Source organism: Eurosta solidaginis, chromosome 3 (genome assembly GCF_040869045.1).
Source record: "Eurosta solidaginis isolate ZX-2024a chromosome 3, ASM4086904v1, whole genome shotgun sequence".
NCBI lineage: Eukaryota > Metazoa > Arthropoda > Insecta > Diptera > Tephritidae > Eurosta > Eurosta solidaginis.
The window spans coordinates 19,779,013-19,796,114 of record NC_090321.1 but is presented as its reverse complement, the minus strand read 5'-3'; the positions used below and the strand labels follow the sequence as shown (position 1 = coordinate 19,796,114).

The window sequence follows — 17,102 nt, the reverse complement described above, 5'->3', positions numbered from 1 at the left end:
AAAATCTTATTTGGGATATGCCGTTTCTTTGTTATAAAGCCGGACTATTATTTTGGCCTTAAAAAATAAAAGTCCGGATTTAACTTTTATTTCCGGACTTTTATTTTTAAAACTCCGAGTTTAACTAGTTCTATCGGACTTATAAAATAAAAATACAGATTTTACTTTTATATGTGGACTTTTATGGAAAAAGTTCGAAAAATAAAAAGGATGCATGATTCGACATGATATTGCTATAGGGATACCTGGGAACTCAAACATTTTCACCTAGGACAATTTTTTGACAAGGACTTTTTCCACTCCGAAAAAAAAAAACTATTATGTTCGGTCCCTGCATGCACATATTTTCGCTAACAACAGACGATGCCTCAATTGAACTTTGCATCATTGAGTATTTATGAAGCTTATCAGTTAACATAACTAAATTTATTTTAGACGGGTGCGTTTGCCGGTAAAACAACAACCGCAACATAAAACTTATAAATCGTTTGCTTATCAACTTCGTTGTGCATATGCAAAGGTTGAAAATAATAGAAGCTTGTTTAGTTATTTTAAAAAATTCAAATCCACACAGTTTAGTGGATTTTTTTTGTTAAAATTTCAAAACAAAAATCATCATGAATTGTTAAATTTTGTTGAGATCTGTTCAAATTAAGCAAAAATTACTTACGAATATGTTTGAATCAGACCTCTTAAATTTGAATTATCATTTGTAATCAATTAATTATATGCCTATTTTAATGGCCTATGATTATTTCAATTGTTTTCCGAAAAAAGCAATTACTAATTGAATACCATTAGAAAAATTTTCTGATTTTTTTAATTTTCGTTGATTATTTTTTTGCTTTGTTGAAAAATCATGATTTCTACTTTCTTTATATTAGGTCGGTAACCGACCGTCGGTTGAATGTTTGTCCGCTTTTCATACAAATCTTGCAATCGATTTTTAAGTAACTTCTCATTGAGCTACAAACGTTAAACTTTACACGTAGGTTACAACACCGTGACAATGCAACAAACGGAAAAAATCCGTTAGGGGGCGCATACGGATCGAAATAATTAGATAAGAATTTGAAAATTTTCAAACCAGATTTTAAGTAAGTTCTAGGTGAGCTAGAGACTTGAAATTTCAAACTTAATTCAGAGGTCGATGACACGATACAAAAAGATTCGCTAGGGGCGCACGGGATGAGATATTTAGAAAAATCGTACGAAACGGAGGGAACTTTGGGATTGATTTTTATGTAAGTTCTCATTGAGCTACAACTGTAAAACTTCACAGATTGGATGAGACGCCGAGAAAATTTGAGAAAAGGAGATACAAATTCGTTAGGTTGCTCGCGGCTCGAAAAAATTAGATAATAATTTGGAAATTTGAAACCGGGTTTTAAGTAACTTCAGGATGAGCTAAAGGCTAAAAATTTGGAGCTTAATTCAGAGGTCGATGACAGCCGATGGCACAATACAAAAAGTTTCGCTAGGGGGCGCGCGGACTGCGATATTTAGAAAAATGAAAAGGAACGGAGGGAATTTTGGGAATGATTTTTATGTAAGTTTTCATTGAGCTACAAGCGTAAAACTTAACAAATAGGTCAAGACACCGAGAAAACGTAAGAAAAGGAGATACAAATTCCGTTAGGTGGCATACGGTTCGAAAAAATTAGATAAGAATTGGGAAATTTGGTGTTTTGAGATCGATTTTAAAGTAACCTCTCATTGAGCTACAAACATGAAACCTCAGAGACAGGTTAAGACACCGTGACAAAGGAACAAAAGGAGAAAACATTCCGTTAGGTAGCGCACGGGTCGAAAAAAAAATAGATAATAATTTGGAAATTTGAAACCGGGTTTTAAGTAACTTCTCGATGAGCTAGAGGCTAAAAATTTAGAGCTTAATTCAGAGGTCGATGACAGCCGATGACACAATACAAAAAGTTTCGCTGGGGGGCGCTCGGACTGAGATATTTAGAAAAATCAAAAGGAACGGAGGGAATTTTGGGATTGATTTTTATGTAAGTTTTCATTGAGCTACAAGCGTAAAACTTAACAGATAGGATAAGACGCCGAAAAAATTCGAATACAAATTCCGTTAGGTAGCGCACGGGTCGAAAAAAAATAGATAATAATTTGGAAATTTGAAAACGGGTTTTAAGTAACTTCTCGATGAGCTAGAGGCTAAAAATTTAGAGCTTAATTCAGAGGTCGATGAGAGCCGATGACACAATACAAAAAGTTTCGCTAGGGGGCGTACGGACTGAGATATTTAGAAAAATCAAACGGACCGGAGGGAATTTTGAGATTGATTTTTATGTAAGTTCTCATTGAGCTACAACTGTAATACTTCACAGATAGGATAAGACGCCGAGAAAATTTAAGAGAAGGAGAAAAAAATTCCGTTAGGTGGCATACGGATCGAAAAAATTAGATAAGAATTGGGAAATTTGGTGTTTTGAGATCGATTTTAAAGTAACTTCTCATTGAGCTACAAACATGAAACCTCAGAGACAGGTTAAGACACCGTGACAAAGGAACAAAAGGAGAAAAAATTCCGTTAGGTGGCGCACGGATCGAAAAAAAAAAATAGATAATAATATGGAAATTTGAAAACGGGTTTTAAGTAACTTCTCGATGAGCTAGAGGCTAAAAATTTAGAGCTTAATTCAGATGTCGCTGACAGCCGATGGCACAATACAAAAAGTTTCGCTAGGGGGCGCACGGACTGAGATATTTAGAAAAATCAAAAGGAACGGAGGGAATTTTGGGTTTGATTTTTATGTAAGTTCTCATTGAGCTACAACTGTAATACTTCACAGATAGGTCAAGACACCAAGAAAATTTATGAAAAGGAGAAAAAAATTCCGTTAGGTGGCATACGGATCGAAAAAATTAGATAAGAATTGGGAAATTTGGTGTTTTGAGATCGATTTTAAAGTAACTTCTCATTGAGCTACAAACATGAAACCTCAGAGACAGGTTAAGACACCGTGACAAAGGAACAAAAGGAGAAAAAATTCCGTTAGGTGGCGCACGGATCGAAAAAAAAAATAGACAATAATTTGGAAATTTGAAAACGGGTTTTAAGTAACTTCTCGATGAGCTAGAGGCTAAAAATTTAGAGCTTAATTCAAATGTCGAAGACAGCCGATGGCACAATACAAAAAGTTTCGCTAAGGGGCGCACGGATGAGATATTTAGAAAAATCAAAAGGAACGGAGGGAATTTTGGGATTCATTTTTATTTAAGTTTTCATTGAGCTACAACTGTAAAACATAACAGATAGGATAAGATGCCGAGAAAATTTAAGAAAAGGAGAAAAAATAATTCCGTTAGGTGGCGCACGGATCGAAAAAATTAGATAATAACTTGGAAATTTGAAACCGGGTTTTAAGTAACTTCTCGATGAGCTAGAGGCTAAAAATTTAGAGCTTAATTCAGAGGTCGATGACAGCCGATTTCACAATACAAAATGTTTCGCTTATATCTCCTTTCCTACCAACTTTCCCATCCAAGTAATGTGCGCTCCACTTTTATATTTTTACTTCTCATAAATATTTTTGCTATTTCTATGTCAAAATTTAAAAATCTAAATTTAGCAAGAATATGTCTTTATATAAGTGGACATTTTTCGCTTATTTTTGTCAATTTATGTAAAGGAAGTGCTTAAAATTTTTTTTTATTTTATTTTTATTTGTTAAAATTTCAAAAAAAAAAAATCAGCATAAATTGTTAAATTTTGTTGAGATGTTCAAATTAAGCAAACATTACTTACGAATATGTTTGTACCAGACCTGTTAAATTTGAATTAGTAACCAATTAATTATATGCCTATTTTAATGGCCTATGATTATTTCAATTGTTTTCCGGAAAAAGCAATTACTAATTGAATACCATTAGAAAAAAAAATAAAAATTATGATTTATTCCGATTATTGAAAAAATTCAAAAATAATCAAAATTAATCAAAAAAGCCTTTTTTGATTACTTTTCATCTTTGATTATTTTTTCGCTTTGTTGAAAAAAGTCATGATTTTTTTTATTATTTTTTTTTAATCAATTGGAAAGTAATCATTAAAAATGGAAATGGCAAGTAATCATTAAATGGCTTTTAAAGAAAATAATGAATTGAACGGCTAATCATTACCATTAGTAATCAAATAAATGGTTTTAATGTTTTTTTTTTACGTCAATTAATTTTAGTGGTATCAAAACTTAAATAATATTTTAATTAGCATTTTTATTTCATTTTAATTTTTCGTATAGCTTAACTTTTTTCGTCCGTTATACCTCATAACACCAAACCGTCCAAAATGTTAGGATTAATAATAACGATGCTCATGCTTGCACTGCTATTCGCTAGCTTCTACTTCGCCAAAACGTCCAAAGAGATGCCCAAGAATTGGTATGAATTAAAAATGGAATTACTCTTTCAATATATTGGCATTACGGGCTTAATACAAGACGCTATTTATCGTTCACGCGATCGTGTTGGTAAGTATTTACAAGATTTTACTACAAATATAATTTTATTATCTTTTTTCTTTATTTTTCTCAAACTAAGAACTTTATAAACAACCTGGACTTATAGCTGTAATAACTGGCGGCAATCGTGGCATTGGGCTTAGAACCGTGGAAAAACTGCTAAATTGTGATATAACAGTTGTAATGGGTAAGTAAGTTTATGTGGGGAGTGGAGTGCGAATCGATACGTGACAAAGTTGTTGATTTGAGTCTTATTTAAAAAATTTTGGCATGAATACTGTTCGTGGTATTATATATATAAATAAATTAGCGGTATCCAACAGATGATGTTCTGGGTCGCCCTGGTCCACATTTTGGTCGATATCTGGAAAACGCCTTCACATATATAACTACCACCACTCCCTTTTAAAAGCCTCATTAACACCTTTAATTTGATACCCATATCGTACAAACACATTCTAGAGTCACCCCTTGTCCACCTTTATGGCGATATCTCGAAAAGGCGTCCACCTATAGAACTAAGCCCCACGTCCTTTTAAAATACTCATTAACACCTTTTATTTGATAACCATATCGTACAAACACATTCTAGAGTCACTCCTGGTCCACCTTTATGGCTATATCTCGAAAAGGCGTCCACCTATAGAACTAAGGCCAACTCCCTTTTAAAATACTCATTAATACCTTTCGTTTGATACCCATATTGTACAAACGCATTCTAGAGTCACCCCTGGTCCACCTTTATGCCGATATCTCGAAAAGGCGACCACCTATACAACTACCACCACTCCCTTTTAAAACCCTCATTAATACCTTTAATTTGATACCCATATCGTACAAACACATTCTAGAGTCACCCCTGGTCCACCTTTATGGCGATATCTCGAAAAGGCGTCCGTCCACCTATAGAACTAAGCCCCACGCCCTTTTAAAATACTCATTAATACCTTTCGTTTGATACCCATATTGTGCAAACGCATTCTAGAGTCACCCCTGGTCTACCTTTATGGCGATATATCGAAAAGGCGACCACCTATACAACTACCACCACTCCCTTTTAAAACCTTCATTAATACCTTTAATTCGATACCCATATTGTACAAACGCATTCTAGTGTCACCCCTGGTCCACCTTTATAGCGATATCTCGAAAGGCGTCCACCTATAGAACTAAGGCCCACTCCCTTTTAAAATGTTCATTAACCCCTTTCATTTGATACCCATATCGTACAAACAAATTCTAGTGTCACCCCTGGTCCACCTTTATGGCGATATCTCGAAACGGCGTCCACCTATGGAAATAAGGATCACTCCCTTTTAAAATATTCATTAACACCTTTCATTTGATACCCATATCATACAAAGAAATTCTAGAGTCAACCCTGATCCATCTTTATGGCGATATCCCTAAATGACGTCCACCTATAGAACTATGGCCCACTCCCTCTTAAAATACTCTTTAATACCTTTCATTTGATACACATGTCATACAAACACATTCCAGGATTACCCTCGGTTCATTTTCCTACATGGTTATTTTCCCTTATGTTACCATCATAGCTCTCAACTGAGTATGTAATGTTCGGTTACACCCGAACTTAACCTTCCTTACTTGTTTTTGTTTAGAATACAAATGTGTAAATACACTCGTACTTGATTCCGGAATAGGCATGTCTAAATCAAGATCTTAGCGAGTCATCTATTCATTTCTTTTTTTTTCAACTCTAAGCATTAGCTTTCGTATGTAAAATTTATAATTGCCAGGCGTTGAGAGCAACAAAGTATGTAATTATCTATTAACAGCTTTTTTTATGCCAATGCATCATAAATTATTCATTAAAAAATCTAAAAATTAATTTAAGTTTAAACTTTGACCAGGTATATCTTTCTACAAACCATGTAAAGCAAATAGCTTAAAACCAGCCCAGCTAAGCCCCTATCACGCGAGTAGATTTTACGTTAGGTTAGGTCAGGTGGTAGCTGCCCTGATAAGGATAGCTCACTTGGACAACACGAAGGTCCGTTGTGATACCACATACACTAAAAATAACGGTGACTTAGATCTAGCTACTTAGAGAATCGTTGGGTAGCAACGATAAAGTTCCTAATGATACCGATCTCTTTGGATAAATCCTTTTGGAGATCCAAGTGAGTCGCGACCGAAGTACTTTCGCCTAGTTCTGGCAAAAGCTAGACAATCAAGCATAAAGTGATTTGGTGATTTCACCTCATCATGCTCCAAGATGGAATTTCCAGTATATTGTGACGTACAGCATGGATACCCATGGGACAGTGCCCTGTCAAAACCCCAATGGCCATTGATAGGTGAGCCTTAATGAACCCAATTATTTCAGCAGACCTCCTGCCATCCACTTTCGGCCAGAAGATCTTGCTACCCTGCAAGACGTGGTGTCCGCCCAACATTTGCTGAGCTGACTCGAGGCCCAGCTATGGAGGAGCACTCCACAGGTGGCCAGCGGAATCCCGAAATCCCTACAGCTATCTTCATCCGGTTCAGTTGTACCAATGCGGGCTAAGAGATCCGCTTGACAGTTACCCAGAATATCACTATGGCCCGGGACCCAGATATTCTTAATTGTAAAATAATTCGATGCAATCGCAAGTGAGGTCAGGCACTCCCAGACCACCCTCCATCGCACTGTAGTTGAGCTGAGGGCCTTTATAGCCGCTTGGCTATCCGAGTAGATGTTAAATTCCCTAACCGTAGTAGCACTGGATAGCATTCCATCCACCGCATCCTTAATCGCAGCAACTTCCGCATGGAATACACTGCAGTGATCAGCCAACTTGAACTTGCCGCTTACATTTAGCTCTTGACAAAAGACCCCCCACCAACCTTTCCGTCCAACTTCGACCCATACGGGAACAAGTTAACCGGTCCCCTGCCCCAGATGAATTCTCTTCCCCACTTCTCTCGGGGAATGACTGGGGTGAAGGTTGTATAGGGAGCAGTTATCGGCATACAATAGTCCGTTCTGCCCGGGATAAAGTCGAAACTGGTAAGAAGGCTAGAGTGTCCGCAGTCAGAAAGCCCATAGCCTATATCACGAAGCCTGACCAACGACCTTGCCGCGGCCGCCTTTCCCGCAATATCTACTGGGTATATGTTCAGCATGACGTTCAGTGCCAAGGTAGGTTTTGTGTGTGTTGTTTGTGTAGATTCTACGTTAGATAAACTAAAATTATAGGACAATTAGTGCATGATGCACTTAAAAATCTATCAGGAAATCGACTCTTATAGTGGCAGCTTAACATAACGGAGCCACACCCACATTTAAATTTTTTTATTTTAGCACTCAGTTTGAACTCATCATAATCGCGGAAGAATGTCAGTTTACCTACGGAAGTTGCATACGACAAAGTTTTGGCAAATTAGTGACTTTGATCATTTTCACCCAGTCTGCAGTTAACATAGTAGGGCCAAAAGTTCTGCCTAATTTCAACATAACTTCAAAGGTTTATTTATGGCATTTAAGCGGTGTCACACCCATTTTCCAAAATTTCACTAAATTTGTAACATAATCAGTTATAAGTGTTCATTACTACTATACGGTAAGTCAGCTATAGCTTAGGCTTATGCACGGTTTTTCAGTACGAGTTTAAACTCCAGTTAAAGTTGACTAGAGTTTAACCCTGCCACTTCGGCCGCTGAAGCTTAAGAGATGGGCAGCAAAATTTAATGTTATCGAACAAAGTGGCAAGGTTAAACTCGAGTAAACTTTAACTGGAGTTTAAACTCGCACTGAAAAACCGGGCATTAATGGTACTATTTTCCGAAACGTACCGAACCAAAGGCAATCCGGCAAAAGACCATAAACATTGAAACATTTTCGAGGAAATGCCTTTATAGCTACAAGAAGAAGAAGAACACTCTACGACCACTGCTACAACAACAACAACACTCTACGACAAAACAAGTTTGTTTCAAAGTATTGCACCGACCAATTTTTTTAAGCAACAAAATAATTTCATAAGCAACATAATATTTTACCTGTTTTCCGAAGATAGCCTCCACAACATGGTTTAATATTTAATATTAGGCCTCGATGCATTGCGACCTTTATTTAGATCTATTGTGCTTGACCTTTCAGCCGTTTACTGTATGTGTAGGCTTTTAACGTATTTAGGTCCTCTTCAGACTTTTTACACCATATCAGGAGAATATTAAGAGTCACACCACCTATAGTGGAGAGTCTCTGCCTTGCCATAGCGACGCATTTGCAGAGAATGTGAACTGGCGTTTCGTCCGCACGAAAGCAACAGATTTGGTTATCGAATAGATTTAACTTACTTAAGTGATGTCGTAACCATAGCGGAATGATAAAAGGTGGCAGCGTGGTGACATACCTACAAACATAAATAAAAATTCCATGTACTTTGTTTTTGTGAATTCGATGGACAAATGTCAAAATCGTACTGCGCCGGAAGTTGATGTATCAAATCAAATAAAAAAAGTTTATAATCAGCTGTTCCATGCTGCCACCTTGTATCGTTGCGCCATGATCGTAACTAGAGTGTTTTGTATTTGATTTTGATTTTATGTTTTGTTTGTTATTCATTTGAAAGTATGTGTCCCGTATACCCAATGAGAGTTTGTAGGTCCAGGCTTGACTGATACTATCGATGCTTGGAATATGGTCTGTATTTGCTCCTTGCACTCAATCCATTGTTGTCTGAACTGCTTTGTTTCCCTAGAGTGTGCCTTTGTGAGTCCGCAGAAGCGCTCTGGACCTTTGAAGGCTGCTTTAGCACTTTGCTTGGCTAGGTAGTCTGTGTGCTCATTACCTTCATGTACCTGGTGGCTCCATCACTTAGGACACCAATGTACTCATTCACTAGCTTGGAAGTAGTTTTCCAAGACTACAAGGCACGTAAAGCTGCCTAGCTGTCTGACATAATGCGGATACTCTTCGCGGTTAAGCCTCTCCGTAAACATTATCTATTACAAACTTATATTGGATGAATTTCTGGCTACAAAACGCAATAAGTTACACAGCTGCAGTGCTATAGTCCGATTAACTTTCAATACTAATATGTGACCTGGAATCATGAAACGACCCTATTGTGCGAAAATACCGTTCTTCACCTTTTGAGGGAATTCTTATAGGAAAGTTAACGCTCTTTCTAATGGAATAAACCGCAGTTTTCTATCTTTCTTAGTTTTTTAACAAATCGCATTTAAAGCCAAATGGCACCACAAATACGATTTTTTGAAATATTTCGATCTATGCGCCACCTATCGGAGTTTTTTTTTCTTATTATTGCATTGTCATCGGGTTCTGAACTATATTCCAAGTTTCAAGCTTGTAGCTTACTGGAAAGTTAATTAAATTTTAATTACAAAATTCGTTCACAACGGCCATCCGCTACACAGAGTCAAGCTAAACAAAAACTTTAAACGCGTTTTTCTCGAAAACTTGTTTTCGCACAATAGGGTCGTTTCATGACTCCAGGTCACATATATTATGGGTCCAAACAAACCTGTGTACCGAATTTGCCAAATCTATCGTGTTAACGGACGAACGGACGGACAAGACTCAATCTTTTCCAACACTGAAGTTTTTGAAATATGGAAGTCGGATTGTATATAAGTACAGTTGGGTTTAAACAGATTGAATGGAAAGATTAAACATTTTAGGAGTCGAAAAAGTCAGGCAGAGAAACAAAAACCTTCGTAAAAGTAAAAGCTAAAACCGGTCACTGAAGGCAAAAAGAAATTTAAGTTTTGTCCACAGTAAAATAATATTTAAAATTTAATAACATGTATACGCCACCATTCTAAAGTGTTAACATTCGTAAGTACATGCATATGTTTGTTCAGAGCTGAATTTAGATTCGATTTGTACGTGGATGAAATTCGAAAAATGTGCCATTAAAATTTTGTTGCCAAGACAGAGCCATGAAAAAGTATCAGAGTTAAGTGCAGATTTTGTTGCGAACATGACAGAAATTTTAATTATATAAACTGAAGTGCCAATCACGAATCACAACAGATGATGTAAACTTAATGAAGACCAGTTTGCAATATTGAAGTGATTTATTCCACAATTTAGCGATTCGAACGTTTGCACAAGGTGTACAATAACCAGGATTTCTCAAAAATCGTTACATTACGAAATAACTCCAAATATTTTTATTACTATTACCATTATATTATATTAAAAAATAAATTGTCTCAAATATCTTCACAAAATTTTGCAAAATGTTTACATTTTTCAAAGTAAGCACCTAAGAATTAAGAAAAATTTTAAAAAAAGTTTTCTGATAAAATAGAAATAAAAATAAAAAATTCAAAAGAGATAATTAGTTTTAAATAAAAATAAATGTAAGGCGCGATAACCTCCGAAGAGATCTAAGGCCGAGCTTCTCTTCCAATTTGCGTCGTGCTCCTCTTGCTTTTCCCTACAAATTGGCCGGACGGGACCTACATGTTTTATGCCGACTCCGAACGGCATCTGCAAGGCAGATGAGTTTTCACTGAGAGCTTTTCATGGCAGAAATACTCCCGGAGCGCTTCCCAAACACTGCCGAGGGGCGACCCCGCTTAGAAAAATTTTCTTCTAATTGAAAAACCTTATTCTAAAATTTTGATGTTACTTTGTCCTGGGTGTGAACCCAGGGCATACGGAGTGGCGGGCGGAGCACGCTACCATCACACCACGGTGGCCGCCGATAATTAGTTTTCATTAGTAGTTATTTCATTTATATATATAAGCATGCTAGGACACACGAATTCGTCTTCGGAAATTTGAGATATTCCTTTTTTCGTGTCATCATATAGGTACCAGGCATGGCAATTATAAACGTAGGCTACGTCTCGGATATAATATACTACACCTTTCAGTGTATAAATTTTTGAGTCCACTGTAAGTTTCCGTGGTATATCCTTAATCTGGCATGGTACTCTGATAACGTTCATTAGATTCATGTAATCATCGTTCGTGAAGTCATCTGTATCGATGAATAAATGACTTCCGTATAAGTTTTCAATATTTTGGGGCTCACCGTAACAAGTGGATATGTATTTTTGCGTATCATCCAGTGATTGTTGAAGGAAATTAAACCCGTATTTAAGGATTTTTTTCATACATATTTTCAGGGTTGGTTCAATTACTGTATTTTTTCCTTTACAAATCCTGCAAATTGAAGATAGTTGGAAGCTAGGACAGTTGTACAATAGCCGCTGCGATAGATCTACCGCATTTGTTTGTGCGTCTAGCTTCTTTGTCTGCCTTAACCGCTCTTGCAATGGGAACAGTTTAGTTTCCATTAAAATATCAGCGCGCAAAGGATAGTGGTCGGCAATGACGCTCTTTTTATTTAATATCTGCGCACTCAGACGCGCCAAGCTGAATTGCTCACCTTCTACCATCATTTTGTATTCCACAGACGAGGACATGCACTCCATAAGCACTTGACAAATGGAGTCAAAAGCGCAAGTGTTGTGCAAATATAGAAGTGAGCCATGGAATTTTATAGGCTTGCATAAATTTCCATTCCGTATCAGCGGCAAACCAATTTTGAAGCTATTTCTTATGTCATCAAAATTGGGACATTTTTCTAAGTATGCCAAGTTTGATTTTTTTCGAATTTGTTTTGCGTGTTTTTTTTATAACTCCGAGGATTCGCAAGCTGTTCTTCTTTCGGAGTTGAAAACTTTTCTGTTGGCATGGCGGAAAGGTCCTCCATTATTGGGGACTGAACCACTGGCTCCAAACTTTTCTGAATATGGTGCGGAGAATCGTCACCATTCAGCTGTTCTTCTAAGAAGTCTGTAGTTTTTTTTGCGTTCACTTTTCCTCCCCAATTTTCTACTTCGTTGAGATTTTTTGTAACCATCTTAAAAAAAAAAATACATGCTCAGTTTTTACTCTTTGTATATTTTTTCTGTGTTAGACTGAACTTATGAAAAAAATTGATCATGCTTGACATTACTTCAATTTTTAAATGGTTGGGCTCGTTATACCCAACTGTATCTGTGACAGTCCATTAAAAATCCTAACTGGATTTAAGATAAAGGCGATATTTTGACTTACAGATTTTGATGCATAGAGGTACACTTTTCCTATACAAACACAACCCCATTTTTAGAAATTGCATTTTTGAAAAATTGTGGGCGTGGCAAGGTGTCAAAGTTGTGAAAAATTATGATAATAGCTACTTTTGAGCTGTGATAACTACGTAATGGCTCAACCGATTTTAAAGATCTTGGTACCATTGGAAAGGTATCGGCTTTCGAAGACATATACTGTAAAAAATTTTAATAGAATGAAAAAAATTTTTTTTCTTTTTTTATAAAAATTTTTAAGTAAATTCATCTCTCCATATTTTGATATCATAGTACTTTTGAGCTGTGATAACTACAGAATGGCTGAACCGATTTTTAAGATCTTGGTACCATTAGAAAAGTATTCAATAGGCTTTCGAAAACGTATATTATAAGAATTTTTGTTTCGCTGGAAAACCATTTTTTTTTTAGTTTTTTAAAAACTAAACTTGGAAAAAATTACAAAGATCAAGCATTTAAAAACAAAAAAATGCTTTTCAGTGTAACAAAAATTTTCTCAGTGCACGATTTCGATAACCGATTAGAATACCTTTCCAATGGTACCAAGAGTTGGAAATCGGTTAAGCCTTTCCGTAGTTATCACAGCTCAAAATTACCATGATATCAAAATCAAAAGAGATGCATATACTTAAAATTTTGTTTTTAAAAAAAGGAAAGAAAACGCCATTTTGGTTTTTGGATATGTTATATATTTTAAATAGACCTTTCTAAAAACTCTTTATTTTATTTTAAAACGCATGGCCTTTGAAGTTTTTTTCAAGTTTAAAATTTTATTTTAGAAAAAAAATTTTTTCAGTGTATTAAAAAATTTTTACAGTGTATGTTTTCGAAAGCCAAACTGAATACCTTTCCAATGGTACCAATATATTTGAAATCGGTTGAGCCATTACGTAGTTATCACAGCGCAAACGTACCTATTACCATCATTTTTCACAACTTTGACACCTTGCCACGCCCACCATTTTACAAAAATGCAATTTCTAAAAACGAGATGGTGTTTGTGTAGATAAAGTGTATCTCTATGCAAAATTTCATCAAAATCTGAGGGGGTCGGGTTCAAAATATGCCTTTTTAAGGTTTTGATATGAAATTCATCATATCGCTCATTTACTTCAATAGTGTCATAACTCAAAAAACATGACTTTTAAGTTAATAACATATAAACGTACCCAATATGATGATCTATATTGCATAAAAAAATCTTTGTGATCCTTTAAATATTTACCACGTGCATAAAAATGAAAATATGCGTTTATATGCGCAACATATGGCAGTTAAAATCTTTGAATGGCTCTCCTGGAAAATTGCGTTTTTTGAGTTATGACACTATTGAAGTAAATTAGCGATATGTAAATATAAAATCTTATGCCTTACAATAATCTTCATGAAAAAAGCTCACTTCTTTGGCACTTGAGTTTTTTCAAAAGTGCCTAAATGTATACTATAATTTTCTGGCCTGTACACGCATTGCCAAGCGCACGTTGGGCGCTGCATACATTCAGGCGTTATTTGAAACTTATTTACTTATGTTTTTTTTACAACTGTTTTCGTTTCAGGTGTTCGTGATCCCATCAGCGCTGAAGCGGCAGTAGCTGATCTTGTTGATCTTAAAACCACTGGCGGCAAGCTAATATGTGAAAAGCTTGATATAGGCGATATGGATTCTGTTACGGGATTTGCCAAGAAAATAAAAGAACGTTACAATAAAGTGGATTTGCTAATTAACAATGGTGAGATTATACATTTTTCTTATTATTAAATAGTTTAACTAATAAAAAATCTAAAAATATTCCTCCACAGCTGGCATAATGTTCGCACCTTTCAAATTAACCGCTGATGGCTATGAATCACATTTCGCCATCAATTACCTGGGCCACTTTTTACTTACACATCTACTTATGCCAGAGCTGAAGGCCGCTGGCAAAGAGGGCAAAAATGCACGTATTGTCAATATCTCGTCTTGTGTGAATTTAATTGGACGCATCAACTACAATGACATCAATGGACTGTAAGCATAAGGAGGGCGCAAACAATGCATACAAACTAAATATCTCTATTTTCTTTTCAGTAAATATTACTATCCCAGCACTGCTTACTCTCAATCAAAATTGGCACAAATACTTGCTGCACGACATTTACAAACAATTTTGGATGCACAATCTGCGCATGTGCAAGTGAATAGCGTACATCCCGGCATTGTAGATACTGATCTATTTGAATATAGTGCAACCACATCTGTGCCATTTGTAAAGAGGTTATTCTTTAAAACACCCGAACAGGGTTCACGCACTGTCGTCTACGCAGCCATTGATCCAAAGGTAGAGGGTCAAGGTGGTGCTTACTTTAGCAATTGCGGACGTGGACAAATGCATCCAGATGCCAAAAATCCAGAAAAATGCGAAAAACTTTTTAATTACTCCTGCGAGCTATTGAAAATTGAGAATTTTGGTAATGGAAATATTTGATGTAGAAATCTAAATAAAATGTTGTGTAGCACTTTAATGCCACCGCTTAAAAGAGTCATGCAAGTATACATTCTTATCGAATATAGTATATATTTTAAGCTAACGCCAATGTTTTTTGTGTGAGATATAAAATATTTTATACTTTTTTATATTAAATGCCAATGAATATACATACATACATACTTTTAAGTCACATAGAAATCTATTTAAGTCACAAATTAAATATTTCTATTGAAATTGTTCTTTATTCCATGTTCCATAGTTGTATTAAATTTTACAATGTAAACAAACAGCATTTTTATCAATCTGTATTAAAGCAATAAATGAAGTTCATTAAGTTGTTGTTGTTGTTGTTGTGGTAGCAGTGACGTTCATTAAGACCATTTAACTTCATTAAGTTCGAATGTAATTATATAGGTTAGGTGGTAGCTACCCTGATAGGGGAAGCTCACTTGGACAACATGAAGGTTACAATAAAGTGGATACCGTTGTGATACCACACACAATAAAATAAAATAACGGTGACGTAGATATCGCTACTTAGAGAATCGTTGGGTAGCAACGATAAAGTTCTGAATGATACCGATCTCAACCTTGGATAAATCCTCGGGAGATCCAAGTGAGTCGCGATCGAAGTACTATCGCCTTCTTCTGGCAAAAGCTGGGCAATCAAGCATAAAGTGATTTGATAATTCCACACAGGCGTGACGAGAGGGGAGAGGGAATGGGGGGATTCCCCCGGGCCCGTGGTTTCTGAGGGGCCCGCGATTTAGATGTACTAAGAATTTTTTTTTAATTTAGGAGAGTTTTTAGTTGCTCCATGTGCAATTTTTAAGCCGAATTTGAAAAGCAACGAATATTGATAATGATCTTTTGCCTGGGCCTTCGAACAGTGAGGAGACAATAAAAACATCAAACAAAAATGTGTTTTTACATGAATCCAAAATCGTAAAGTTTCGTGGTGACAATGATGAAGGTTCATCTTCAAAAAGTCTTCCAACAATACCACCAACTCTATATCAAAGTCCAGATTATTTAAACAACTTAAACAGAATCTTGCCAAATGGAGAGAAGTGGAGCGTGACTGGTTGGTGTGGAGTGCCAGTAGCAATGCTTTTTATTGCCTACCATGTCGTCTGTTAAGCACCAATAATTTAAATCGACATAAAATTTGTTGTCCTGGCGGATATTCGAAATTCCAGGTGTGGAAGAAGCTATACGATAAACTTCCAGCACACGAAAATACTCAAGATCACATTAAATGTTCTATTCAATGGTGATCTTTACAAAATCTAATTCAAAAGGAGTCTACAATTAATACACTTATCAATGAACAGCTAATAACTGAAACTCAAAAGTGGAAAGAAATTTTATATAGAATTTTGGACACTATTTTATTTTTGGGTGAAAGAGGCCTAGCTTTCAGATGAAAAAGTATATATCTTGGCGAACGAAACAATGGAAATTTTTTGGGCATCTAAGATCTCATAAGTCATTATGATCCGATACTTAGAGATCATTTGGAGAAAGTTAGGATTTCACAACAGCAGCACAAACGCTTACAAGTTCACTATCTTTCCCCTGACATTCAGAACGAGTTTATAGAAATTTGTGCAAAGCAAGTGAGGGAAACTATATTAGATCAAGGCAAGGAAGCCAAGTATTTTGCTATTATCGTTGATGCTATGCCTGATGCTAGTCATGTTGACTACGTTCATTTTTCGCTAACTCCATTTCAATTCGAAAGCAACAAATTTTACAATTCAAGAACGGTTTTTGGCTTTCGTGAATTGTAACCAGAAAACTGGTCAGAAAATCGCTGATCTAATTTGCCATACTCTAGGTAAACATGAAATCCCATTAAAAGATTGTCGTGCACAAAGGTACGATAACGGCGCAAATAAGAAAAGAGCTTACAACGGAGCACAACGTCACATTCTTGACAAAAACTCGAATGCTGATTACTCGCCTTGTGCAATCCACAGTCTCAATTTATGTGGTGTTGATGCTGCAGAATGCTGTACGGCTGCAATTACTTTCTTCGGAGTTGTACAAAAATGTTTTACTATTT

General features: G+C 36.0%; 1 protein-coding gene across 4 annotated transcripts in view; it reads left to right on the top strand.

Moving 5' to 3' along the window:
• The window catches only part of LOC137246270 (retinol dehydrogenase 12), a 192,340-nt gene extending 176,972 nt beyond the window's left edge, over positions 1 to 15,368 (top strand). For all 4 annotated transcript variants that reach the window (XM_067777377.1, XM_067777378.1, XM_067777376.1 and 1 more), the window contains exons 2-6: positions 4,260 to 4,487; positions 4,558 to 4,665; positions 14,123 to 14,296; positions 14,367 to 14,574; positions 14,635 to 15,368. In XM_067777377.1, the coding sequence (XP_067633478.1) occupies positions 4,307 to 4,487; positions 4,558 to 4,665; positions 14,123 to 14,296; positions 14,367 to 14,574; positions 14,635 to 15,031 (1,068 nt within the window). In that variant the 5' untranslated portion in view covers positions 4,260 to 4,306 and the 3' untranslated portion in view covers positions 15,032 to 15,368. The remainder of the gene's footprint in view (positions 1 to 4,259; positions 4,488 to 4,557; positions 4,666 to 14,122; positions 14,297 to 14,366; positions 14,575 to 14,634) is intronic.
• The last annotated feature ends 1,734 nt before the right edge of the window (positions 15,369 to 17,102 follow it).